The sequence below is a fragment of the Henckelia pumila genome, unplaced genomic scaffold, assembly GCF_033568475.1.
Source record: "Henckelia pumila isolate YLH828 unplaced genomic scaffold, ASM3356847v2 CTG_270:::fragment_3, whole genome shotgun sequence".
Lineage (NCBI taxonomy): Eukaryota > Viridiplantae > Streptophyta > Magnoliopsida > Lamiales > Gesneriaceae > Henckelia > Henckelia pumila.
Window position 1 is genome coordinate 136495 of NW_027331790.1, and position 13471 is coordinate 149965.

A 13471-nucleotide genomic window follows, 5' to 3' on the forward strand; every position below is an offset into this window, starting at 1 on the left:
AATTCTGAATTTTTAGGGATGATGATTTCGAGATTGTGCTGCTAATTTGGTGATGCTATCATGTTGAGATCATAGTATTGATGATATTCATGTGTTTAGAATTTCCGGTTTTGATCCGTTACGCCGTCGGTTTGAATTCTAGTCACGGGATCAAGTTGTTAGATTGTTTGATCCTACATAAGAATGAAATGATATTGAAAGCTCATATTGAATTAGATATCAATGCATTTCAGATTTTAATTGCAAGAGATCGAGTTCGAGTCGGCGAGCACGAGAAGTTAGCCTTTGAACCAAGAAAGAAGGAAGAAGTTTTGAAGCTAGTTTGCCTTGAATGATTGTAATTCTTTGAGCAGATTTTGATAGAAGTTCTTTGATGTCATTTGTCTAGACTTGGATCATCTAAACTCAAGATTGAAATGTATGAATAGACATTAATAAGATGGGCAGAATAACTCGAGATTGTTTCTGATTATCGAGTTGCCTAAAATCACATACATGCATGTTTAATATATGTTATTGTTTACGTTTACATAAATGGGATAGATTATTCAAGATAGATATCTTCTTGAATTCCCAGAATATTTATGTAAATGTTTATTTGTCATCTTTGATTCATATTATTTTCTGTATTGAATATGTTTTACGTATTCCAGGTGATGCTTACAGATTTGTCGGTATCCTTGAGTGATTATATGATCATATGATTATATTCAAGATGTTGTGTTTAGCTTATGTATGGTTTGATACATCCAGATTCTGTTGCATTCATCTTGAACCCTACCTTGATAAGCACAGAGGGCTGAATGGCCTAGAGTGCAGATGACGTTTGAAGAACTGTAGTTGAGTGGCATGGAATGTAGATTTACTTCCAGAGTCAGATGGCTCATGGCACGGAATATAGATTTATTTTCAGAGCTAGATGACTCACTATAGTTGCACCAAATTTAGGGGAATTGAGATATTTAACACCACCTCGATTGGGAGAGTCGGTGGTTAGTTAAAGATTTTATTTCCCCGGGATCCCAGAACTACGATTTATTGATATCAGATTTGATAGCCTATTCCTTGGCACATGCATTGCATTTGTGCATTAACCTAGAGATTTCTATGGTTTAGAATATGCGTTTATAAAAGCTAGCATGTTATTTTATGACATTCAAGATTTGAATGAGTTTATATGCTTGGTATTATTTTATTATAGATGAACGAATATACTATCATGTTTTACCTGTTATTACATGATTTGAGATTTAAGATTCATTTGGCATATAGATTTAATATGCTTAAATGATGTATATGCATGTCGTTCATACTGAGATTTATTCTCATCGGAGTTATCCGGCTGTTGCTTTGTTTGTATGTGTGCATTGCATCAGGTTGGGACATAAGCAAGTAAGATTTGGCTTGGATTGCACGAGATTGAAAGATTAGAAGTGGAGACTCGGGTTTTTAAGCAGATGACATGTAGTCTATAATTTGGAAAGCATGTTAGAACAACAAGAACATTTGTATATTGTTGTTATTGTCAAGTATTGACATATACTTGAGATTTCATGTACTACATGTATGTAGATTGATATTTAAATGCATTTCAATTATGTAGAATCATGTTGAATAGCTTATATGATAGATTATATCATTTTTCAGACTTGATAGCTTAAGAAGACTGATTTTTATACGCAGGGCACGAACCCCATGCATGCCATGTGCCTAGGTCCGGATGGACTCTGTCCCAAAACTGTTTTGAGAAAATAAGGCACGGACCCCGTGTAAGCCTCCGTGTAAGGGTCCGTGTGTTCTCTGTTCCGCGATTCCTTTGTTTTTTATTTCAACCATTGGCACGGACCCTTGTCCAAAAGCTGCACGGACCCCGTGCAATGGTCCGTGCAGGGTCCAGACCAAGGTCCGTGTGTGAGCTGTTTTTTTTTTTTTTAAAAAAAAAAATTCAGTCTTTGATTTTATTCGTTCAAGTGTGATTCCTTTATGATTAAATGTTAATTTGCCTCTAAAGATGAGATTAGCACCCGAGGTCACCACAGTGCGGATACACCTTCTCCACCGTAAATGGTCTAGACCATCTAGACTTCAATTTTCCTGGAATACAATTTCAGACGGGAGTAAAACAACAATACATTCTGACCTGGTTCGAATTCTCGAGGTACAATGTTTTTGTCGTGCCACTTCTTTGTTTGCTCCTTGTAGATCTTGGTATTCTCATAGGATTCATTTCGAAACTCGTCCAGTTCATTCAACTGTAATTTTCGCAACTCCCCGAATACTTCGAGATCCATGTTCAGCTTCTTGACAACCCAAAACGCTTTATGCTCTAACTCCAAAGGCAAATGACATGCATTACCGAACACCAACCATAGGGCGACATCCCAATAGGTGTTTAAACGCAGTGCGGTAAGCCCATAACGCGTCATCCAGCTTGATTGTCCAATCTTTTTGATTCTTCTTAACAGTCTTCTCCAATATTTGCCTGATTTCTCGATTAGAAATCTCCACTTGATCATTGGTTTGGGGATGATATGCGAATGCCACCTTATGCCTGACACCATACTTAGTGAGCAAGGTATTAAAAATATTATTGCAAAAATGCGTACCTTCGTCACTGATTATCGCTCGTGGTGTTCCAAACCTTGTAAAAATGTTCTTCTGCAAAAACTTTACTACAACACGAGCATCATTAGTAGAGGTGGCAATTGCTTCCACCCATTTCGACACATAATCGACTGCCAATAAATATAAGTATACCCAAAATAAGGGGGAAAGAGACCCATAAAATCAATACCCCACACATCAAATAATTCCACTTCTAAAATATTTGTGAGAGGTAATTCATGTCTTCTAGATATATTCCCCGTTCTTTGAAACTTATCGCATGATTTGACTAAGGTATAACTATCTCTGAACAATGTAGGCCAATAAAAACCAGATTGTAGTACCTTAGCGGCAGTACGGATTGCTCCAAAATGTCCTCCATATGACGCTGAATGGCATTGTTCTAAAATTTCAAGCGCGTCTTGCCCCGCCACACATCTCCGAATCACTTGATCGGCACAACGTTTGAAAACATAAGGATCATCCCACAAGTAGAACTTAACGTCATAGAAATTTTTTTTTTTAATGTCGGTTCAATTCTGGAGGCATAGCACCACAAGACAAAAAATTAGCAATATCAGCAAACCATGGAATAGAGGAACTTACCTGGAAGATCTGTTCATCCGGAAAAAATTCTTTTATGCTTTCCTCTTCCTTAACATCTTCTAACTCCAATCTCGACAAGTGATCAACAACTTGATTTTCACTACCCTTCTTAACCTTAATCTCGAAATCAAAATCTTGTAAAAGTAGAATCCACCTTATCAAGCGTGGCTTGGCATCCTTCTTGGCAAATAAGTATCTAATTGCTGCATGGTCAATGTAAACAACTACTTTAGTGCCAATTAAATAGGGACGAAACTTATCAAAAGCAAAAACCACTGCAAGCATCTCCTTTTCTGTAGTAGTGTAGTTTAGTTGTGCGGCATCCATGGTGCGTCTGGCGTAATAGATGGCTCGAAACATCTTATCTCTCCTTTGGCCTAATATAGCGCCCACTGCATAGTCACTAGCATCGCACATCAGCTCAAAGGCCTCATTCCAATCCGACACAATCATGATGGGTGTTGTGATCAATAGCGTCTTGATCTTTTCAAAGGCCTGCAAACAATCATCATCAAATATGAATGTTGAATCTTTTTCAAGAAAATTACACAAGGGTTTAGTAATTTTATAAAAATCCTTGATGAAACAACTATAGAACCCCACATGGCCTAGGAAACTTCTGATGCCCTTGATATTCTTTGGCGGTGGAAGCTTCTCAATTGCAACCACTTTGGCTCGAACCACCTCTAATCCGTTCGACGACACTTTATGTCCAAGGACAATGCCCTCTTGAACCATAAAATGACATTTCTCCCAATTGAGAACTAAATTCTTTTCTTGGCAACTCTGCAAAACAAGAGACAGATTATGCAAATAATGATCAAAAGTGGAACCAAATACTGAAAAGTCATCCATAAAAATTTCCATCATGTCTTCCACCATATCTGCAAAAATCTCCATCATACACCGCTGAAAAGTTTCCGGTGCATTAAACAGACCAAATGGCATCCTTCTGAAGGCAAATGTGTCATAGGGACACGTAAAAGTAGTCTTCTCCTGATCCTCCGATGCGATAGAAATTTGATTATAACCTGAATAACCATCTAAGAAACAGTAATAACAATAACCAACAAGTCTATCAAGCATTTGATCAATGAAAGGAAGTGGAAAATGATCTTTACGAGTAGCTTTATTCAACTTCCTATAATCTATACAGACTCGCCAGCTAGTTACTGTACATGTGGAGATTAACTCATTATTTTCGTTTTTCACCACAGTAATATCACCTTTCTTAGGTACAACTTGAACAGGAGACACCCAAATACTGTCAGAAATAGCATTAATCACTCCCGCATTCAACAGTTTTAAAACCTCTTTCTTAACTACTTCTTTCATAGCGAGATTCAACCGCCTCTGATGATCAACATAAGGGGTATAAGACTCTTCCATCAAAATTTTGTGCATGCAAATTGTAGGACAAATACCCTTAATATAAAAAATTGACCATTCTAAAGCAGTTTTAAAATTTCTCAACACTCTCAACAACTTATCTTTTTCTACAGCAAACAGTTGAGCAGAAATAATCACAGGACACGTAGAATTTTTACCAAGGAATGCATAACATAAATGTGCAGAAAATTCTTTAAGATCATGAGTTTCAGCAGATACCTCTGGTGCACTATTTTTCAATGCTTCAGATTCCTTAGTACTCACCATTTTTTCTTTCGGAGCTCCGTCAAGGAATGCTTCTTGTTCATGTAGCTCACAATCCTCTTCCTTATCAAATACCTCATCCGCCACCAAACATCTTTCGAGTGGATCAGTGATTCCTGCACATGAAAAAGAATTATGAGAATCAATAATTTCAATGTTTTTACATGTACTTACCTCGTTTGGGCCCCTCATGGTGTGATAAATATTGAAAATCACAGCTTCACCACCAACTCGAAGTGTGAGCTCTCCCTTGTGGACGTCAATTAGCGCACGTGCAGTGGCTAAAAAGGGTCTCCCAAAAATCAAGGGAGTTTCTTCATCTTCATCCATGTCCAAAATCACGAAATCTGCTGGGAATATGAACTTGTCGACTTTCACCAAAACATCCTCCACAATACCCCGTGGGTATGTGATACTTCGATCGGCTAGCTGTAACGTGATGGTAGTTGCTCTGACTTCTCCAAACTCCAAAGTCCTGTACAAGCTCGATTTACTTTAGAACCACCAATAAAATAAGGGATAGTAAAGCTCCCTGGATCCTTAAGCTTTTTTGGCAACTTTTTCTGTAGGATTGCGCTGCACTCTTCTGTCAGATTCACCACTTCATTGTCTTGCAGTCTTCTCTTCTTGGACATAACATCTTTGATGAACTTGGCAAAATTTGGCATTTGTTCCAAGGCATCTTCAAACGGAATTTTTATGTGTATCTTCTTGAAGATGTCTAGGAACTTGGAAAATTGCTCATCAATTGCCTTTTTTTTGAACCGCTGTGGATAAGGAAGTTGTGGCTTGTACATTGGTTTTGATTCAGATTCTTTCTTGGGATCTTCAACAATGATTTCTTCAACCACTGGTTCTTCAACTTCCTTGGATGTGCTCTGATCCTCAGCCTCTAACTTCTTACCACTTCTTAACTCCACCGCTTTGCACTGTTATTTTGGATTCACTTCAGTATTGCTGGGAAACTGTCCTCGATTTTGATCCTTCAAAGCATTTGCAAGCTGCCCAATCTGTGTTTCCATAGATTTCATCATAGCCTCCAAACTGCACATGTGTGTCTCCATGCTGTCCATTCGAGTCTCAGTCCTCGACATCCTCTTGTTAGATTCATTGACATATGTAGCGACAACATCCTCCAAAAATGCCTTTCCTTCACCCTTGTTTGTATTGAATCCCGGAGGGGGATTCAACACATTTTTGTTGTTGGCATAGGAAATATTTTCATGGTTACGTAAGCCAGGATGATAAGTATTGGGTGGAGGATTACCTCGATAATTTCCATAGCCTCTGGGATTTATGTACTGAGCTTCTTCAGGTGGATGAGATTCTTCTATGGCAACCGACACACCTGCAGGTTCTGTTACATTCACCTTGTTCAGAGCTGCAACTTGTGTACTCAACGCAGATAGCTGTGCAGTGATGGAAGTGAGAGGATCAACACTATACACTCCCTTCTTGACTCCCATACGTTCAGATGGCCATTGATAACTATTGATAGTCATTTGTTCAAGCATCTCATAGGCCTGAATGGGGTCCTTGGCAAATATGGTACCACCAGCAGCAGAGTCCACGGACATTCTTGTAGGCGTGTTCAACCCATTGTAGAAAAGCTCTATTTCTTCCCAATCTACAAAATTATGATTAGGAAAACGCCTTAAAAAATCTTTGTACCTTTCCCATTCCTCATAAAGTTGTTCAGAATCCATCTGCCTGAATGTGTTGATCTCAATCTTCAGTTGGGTGGATTTGGCAGGTGGAAAATATTTTGCAAGAAATTTTTCTGCCATTCCCTCCCAAGTAGTGATGCTTCCTAGCGGCAATGACTACAACCAGCTCCGTGCCTTGTCCCTGAGAGAAAAATAAAACAAGCGTAAATGTATTATATCCTCAGAAACACCATTTATTTTTACCGTATCAGTAATTTCTAGGAAGGTGCGCAAGTGTAAGTGAGGATCAGCTGTGGTGCTTCCATTGAATTGGTTTTGCTGAACCATGTTGATTAATGCCAGCTTCAACTCGAAGTTGTTGGCATTTATTGTACCTCGAGCGATTCCAGAATAATGAGCCTGGATCGTCGGCCTGAAATGATCTCTGATTGGCACCAAGGGCAATTCATTGACATTTTTTTCAGCCATGTTTTGTTGTTCTTCTCTTCTAGCTCTTCTTAAAGCACGTGCAGTTCTCTCGATCTTCAGATCAAATATTAAAGAATTTGCACTTTGAGATCTTCGCATAAAATTCAATTAAGAACACAACAATTTATTAGTACTTAAAATAAAATAAATAGAAGCTCTAAATTAAAACTTAGAGTAATTGGTAACAAGACTAAACAAAATAAAAAATTACTCCCCGAAAACGGCGCCAAAAACTTGTTGTGAAAAATACTCGCAAGCGTACGAGTGTCAAGTTTTAGTAAAGAATGAGTAAAGTATCGATCTCACGAGGAGTAATATGAAAATATTCAATATTTTTAATTAGAATAGTCTTAATTTTATTTAGAAATTAAACTTTGGAGATTTGCAGAGAAATTAAATAAATAGTAAAGAATTATCAAGCTCACACACACACAAATTTTAAGAGATTATCAATCAGAGAGATATAGTCTAGAGGTTTTGATTTCACCTGGTCTCGACAATATTCATTCCTAATTAATCTATTTTCATGAGTTCATTTCAATTAATAACCAAGAACACATAGATTATACTATTTCCCTCTCCCGAGTATCAAATAGAGTGTATCAACCACCGATCAATTCTAATATCCCTATTGAGAATTTACGTGTAGTGATATGTGTAAAATAATGTTCTTTCTAGGCTTTATTAAATTTATAAGCTCTCTCGAGTCATATAAACAATTAATAGTGTGAATTCTATCGATCCTATTCTAAATCCCCTCTCCCGAGTGCCGGATTCTAAATAAATATGACAAATCCATTTATGACCAGTAAATTGAAAAGACTTTCAAAACTAGAATCATAATTAATTTAGAAGAACTCAATCCAATAAAATTAATAATTCATAAATACGTCTTAACCAGGTTACATCAACCTCTAGACTTAAAAAGTTTAGTTCATACTCAAATTCATAGCAACCTAAATCATGTTCAATATTTCAAACATAATTCAACAAACAAAAGGAATAAATAAAAAGAAATAACAAAGCCGTAGTCTTTCTTCCGTGTCCGGTTGAAAAGCTCCGTCTTCGTTAACCAATCTTCAATTCACGATCTAGAAATCTCACAAGGTTTTCTCTCAAAAGTGTTGTTGTGTGCGGCGGCTAGAACCCTCAATATGTCAGAAAAACTCTCTTAAATACCCCATAAGAATCGTCCAAAATAAGACCAAAGATATCCCAAAGTTTCCAAAATTACAGAAATAGTTCGTCAGAATTTCAGCGACGCGCGGGCGCGCCTCAAAAGTCGCGCGGGCGCGCATAAAGTTCTTCCTTGACAATTCAAACATCTCGATCATGCGCGGGCGCGTGTCATTCCTAGAGCGGTAGCGCATGACTCTCTGGAATTTCCCACACTTTCTTCAGGTAACATGTGGGCGCGCGTAATCCATGTGCGGGCGCACATGCTGCTCGGGTCCATCTTCATATTTTCTTCAAAAATATTGAACCATCTTCACTCGCTTCGCCGTTTTCGTGACCCCTTTGATTCCATCCATAAAACATTCGGTAGTCGTTGTATCTCCTAACATCCAACACAAACAACAACAAATTCCACGTAATTCCGCTCGAAACCAAACAATTATCCAATAATATCACTACAAATTAAGTGCACAAAATGCACTTATCAATAATGGTAACCTTATACTAGTACAAGTGTCCAACCATAACAGTTACCTGACACAAGACTTATGTATGCAACCATCCATAACTCGTAGGGTTAGCGCCCCACTACAGGATATCTCAATGATATGGGATCGATATGCTCATGTATGCAACATACAGTGATGACATGTTGTATCATATAAATCATGAAATCACATAATACATGCATACTCAATCTGGATATCTGGAATAATATTTCGTACCTTACTAAGGCAGATTTTAGAAGCTCCCCTCTAGGTCCAAGCCTACCATGCAGCACTACAAAACATAAATACCATGTATTAGCTAGCATGCCAAACAACACCTAACATGCTCTAAAATCCTTAATTAAACTATAAAATAGTGTTTTAAAAATCATACCGGACCGGCCGTTTCGACCGGTTCGACCGGGAACCGGTCACTGGTCTGGTCCGAAATACCCCTAAAAACCGTTTTAACGGTTTAACCGCTCAGAACCGGTCAAGAACCGATCAAACTGGCCAAGAACCGGTCCCAATAACTGGCCAGAAAATCGGTTGAACCGGTTTTCGAATTTTTTTTATTTTTTTAAATTTTTTTTAATTTTAAAATCTTAATTTAATATTTTAGTATATATATACACATGATTATTTGAAATTTGTACTTTGTTAAAAATATTATTTTTCTATTATTATATATTTTTTAATTAATTAATTTATTTTTAAAAATATAGTATATATAACTATAATTAATATTTTGAATATATTTATATAGTTATTTATTTTTTAAACTATGATAAATATATTTTTGTTTATTTATATACATCTTTTAGATTTTTAAAATTTAAAAGATATTATTAATTATATTATTTACATAAACGATTTTTCGGTCCGACCGTCCGTTTAAAACGGTCGAACCCGTTGGACCATTTTTTTAAGGTAGACCGGTTCGATCACCGGTCCGGTTATGAAATGATTGCTATAAAATACTCCTTATTTCCTATAAGGAGCCAGAACCATACCTTCTTTTGTCGTCAGCCCGATGATGTCGCATGCCCAGAGCTTGGGTACAGCCTTGCTACGACTCCTGGACACCTTGCCAGAGCTCCGCCGCCTGGCCACTACCACGGAAACTGTCTGTTATTTAAAAACTAATACCTACTCCAACTCTTAAAATAAGAGTACCTAAAAGCTCATCGATCGGACGCTTTGATCCTTGCATGAATGCCACATTCCGATCGGGTAAGATCGGATGCTCCGATCCCACTTTGGAGGCAACGATCTCGTGCATGCAGGTACGTGTTCAAGCCTTATGGCCACGTGCATGGCATTGAGTTCGGACGCTCCGATCTGCCTCGTAGCTTTTGAACTCCATTGGTGGCTCAGATCTGGTTCGGACACTCTGAACCCAGTTCGGATCCTCCAAACTACCCGAGCCCAAATAAGCCCATTAAGAATTTTTCGGGCATTGTGGACCCAATATCTTGGTCCGTTAGATTATATAAAAATGCCTTAATCATGTTTCATTAATTCTAAACATGATTAGCAAATTAATCTTGTAAAATGGAACCGGGCTACTACATTCTCCCCCACTTAAGATAATTTCGCCCTCGAAATAATTCTTAAGTACCGATACGAATTTGAATAAGAAATACAATTTCTTTATTCACATCATTTTACGAGATCTTCCAAATGATTCAGAAGCATCATGGTCTTTCCACACATGTCAGATATGTATCCACTATTGTAACACCCCAAAATTAGCCTAATTGAGATTTTAGGAGTTTAAGATGGATAATCAGAGATTATAGAATTCGAGGATCGATTTGATTTGGATCAGGGACTATTTTGCAATTTTGGAAATTTCAGGGACTAAAATGCTAAATTGAGATTTGTTAGATATTTAAGAAGGCTTTGACTTCTTCTCCTTCATTTCCCTATCCCTCCCTCTTCCCTCTCACGCCTCCCACCATTAATGTGAGCTTCCAAGCTTCTAGATTTCATCCCTAGCTCGATCCGTCCGATAGAATTTTATTTTGAAGGCAGATTCGTGATTACGGCTGCGAGAGCTCCGTTATGCCGTAAGTTTTCTTTTGATCCAATATACTTTGATTTTAGGATGTTGTCAAAATTTGTTTGAATTTGGATATGTCGTACATGAGCTAGCATGTATCATTTTTTCACAGTCGGTTTTGAAAAAAAGCGTCGTTCGGATTTGTTATGATTTTTGGAGAGTAATTCGAAAATGGGGTTTACGTATTTGTTGGATTTTGAGTTGTTTTGGACAAAGTATGGATGTTAAGAGTTGCATTGGATTGACATTTTGTTGTATGTGGTTTTCGGTTAGTCGATTTATAGCCATTATGCCGCCGGTTTGAAATTTTCAGTTTTTAGGGAGTTTGATTGAGTTTTGGAGTTAATTTAATTTTGGATGGATTAATATTGGACTGTTGATATCTCCGTATAGATTTGACTGAAGATCGTGGAGTTCAGAATTGGCAGGATTCGAATCTTCAAAATATTGTTAGAGGTTTGGTATTGAGTTACCTTCTTCGTCGAATTTTGTTTGGAATAGTATTTTGATTCGGAAATTCTTATTGTTTTAGCTTGATCGAGATTGGAAGCTACGTTGAATCAAAGAAGATGTATAAGATGACTTAGACTGGAATGGAACGAGTGACTCGAACTTGACTTGATTCGAGTGTTCCGGAAAAATCACATACTTGCATGTTAATTGATTTACTTGAATGAGTTATGATTTGCATTGCATTCATATTGAGCCTGAATTCTTGACTTGAAAGGGGATAGACGGCCCCGGATAATTAGACGTTCTAGGGATTATAGTCGAGTGACATTGGTGTACAGACTTCCACCAATTGTCTATAAACTCTCTGTAGATGCCCTAGAGCCTAGAGGATTGAAATATGCACCTTCCACCTCGAACGGGAGAGTCGGTGAGTTGCATGATATTTTGTCCTCGGGATCCCAAATAGAGCATATAACCGGAGTACCTTTTGATTATCCAGAATTGATAATCCCTGATTTTTAAAGTCATGCATATCATTTTAATTCCACATTTGAATGGTTTTCTTATGTATATCTTGAGTTGATATATTACGTGGAAGTTGATGCATATCATGTTGTGATCTGTTTATGTGATATTTCATGTTTGTTGCTTATACTGGGAATGTTATTCTCACCGGAGTATCTGGTTGTTGTCTTGCTTTGTATGTGTGCTTGGCAACAGGTGGGGCAGGACAGAGTCAGAGATCGCATGGATAGATGGGATGTGATGATAGAAGTGAGGGCTTGGTTTAGAAGTCGAACTTGTATTCGAACTCATTATACTTGTTGTATTTTGAATCGTGAAACTTAGAATAGATGCATGTTCTACTAGTTCGATGATTGTTCAACATTAGAACTATCATGTGTTGGTTTATGCATGTTTTATATTGAGTTTTGAGTAATCGGGGTTGGAATAAGATCTTTTATGCCTTGTTTTTCTGGTTCTGCAGCAGGGCACGGACCCTGTACATGCCTCCGTGCATGGGTCCGGGTGTCCTCTGTCTCGCGAACAGGTCTTTTGGCCGATTTTCATAGGCACGGACCTTAGCACGGAGGTATGCATGGGGCCCGTGCAGGGGTCCATGCATGAGTCCGTGTAAGGGTCCGTGTAACGCCCCAAATTTATCTTAATTGAGTTTATTTGAGATAACCGAAGATTTTATTATTCGAGGGCCGTTTTGATATTTGTTAGGGACCATTTTGTAATTTTTTGATTTTCAGGGACTAAACGCAAAAATTGGATTTGTTATATTGATTGGTCTTGGAATTTGATTGAATTAGTCTCATTTATTTCCTCTTCATCCCCTCCATCGGTTCCTCTCCATTGAAGACGCCCCAACTCACTTTCAAGCTTTGTGATTTCAATTTCCGTTCGATCCCTTCGTTGGAATTTAATTCTGAAGGCAGTTTAGCGATCACGGCATCGAAGGATTCATTCTATCGTAAGTTTTTCTTCGATCGGATATATTTTATTTTTCGGATGTAGTTTGAATTCGATTCTTTCCGGATATGATGTTCTTGAGATAGTTCTTATCGTTTATTCTCAAACGGAATTGAAATAGAGCGTCGTTCGGAATTGTTATGATTTTTCTTATGGAATTCGAAATTTGAGTTTTGAGATTTGATGGGTTTGAATCTCTATTGATGATTTGGTATTGATTTAAGTTGGTACTGATATTATACTAATGTCTGTATTTTCGGTTTATCAGAATACAGCCGTTATGCCGTTGGTTTGAGATTTCCGGATTTTAGGAGTTGGAACTAAGTCATTGAATGGATTTAAATTGGATTAATTGATATTGAATGTTCTTATGTATTCGTACAGATTTGACTGGAGATTTTGGAGTTCAGAGTTCGTAGTATTCGAATCGTCGAAGAGTGTATTGAGGTTAGGTATTGAGTTACCTTCTTCGTCGATTATTGTTTGGAATGGAATTTTGATTTGGAATTCTTATTTGTTGTAGCTTGATCCAGATTGGAAGCTACTTCAAACCAAAGAAGAGGTATAAGATGACTTTTGAATGGAATAGGATGATTAACTCGAATCCGGATTGATTCGAGTGTCCTAGAAGAAATCACTTACTTGCATGTTTATATGCTTATTTGAACTTGATTGAATTGATATTTGAATGCATGAGATTTCATATGCATTCATATTGAGCCGATTGATTATTCATTTTGAATTAGACGATCTGGAGATTGTAGTTGAGTGGCCTTGGTGGGCAATTTACTACGAGCATCGATTAACTTACT

General features: G+C 37.6%; 2 protein-coding genes across 2 annotated transcripts in view; both read right to left on the reverse strand.

The window, feature by feature from the left end:
* Window positions 1-2017: 2017 nt before the first annotated feature.
* On the reverse strand, window positions 2018-2426 carry LOC140870881 (uncharacterized). Its single transcript, XM_073273287.1, has 2 exons — window positions 2141-2426; window positions 2018-2094 (listed from the first exon to the last, which is right to left on the reverse strand). Exons 1-2 carry the CDS (start codon window positions 2424-2426, stop codon window positions 2018-2020), a joined length of 363 nt encoding a protein of 120 aa, XP_073129388.1.
* A 700-nt stretch (window positions 2427-3126) lies between these two features.
* Window positions 3127-13471, reverse strand: part of LOC140870882 (uncharacterized) — a 53513-nt gene continuing 43168 nt past the window's right edge. Inside the window, exons 6-11 of the mRNA XM_073273288.1 lie at window positions 5446-5792; window positions 5088-5338; window positions 4864-4979; window positions 4389-4563; window positions 4090-4241; window positions 3127-3705 (exon numbers count right to left, since the gene is read on the reverse strand). Coding sequence (XP_073129389.1) covers window positions 3127-3705; window positions 4090-4241; window positions 4389-4563; window positions 4864-4979; window positions 5088-5338; window positions 5446-5792 — 1620 coding nt within the window. The remainder of the gene's footprint in view (window positions 3706-4089; window positions 4242-4388; window positions 4564-4863; window positions 4980-5087; window positions 5339-5445; window positions 5793-13471) is intronic.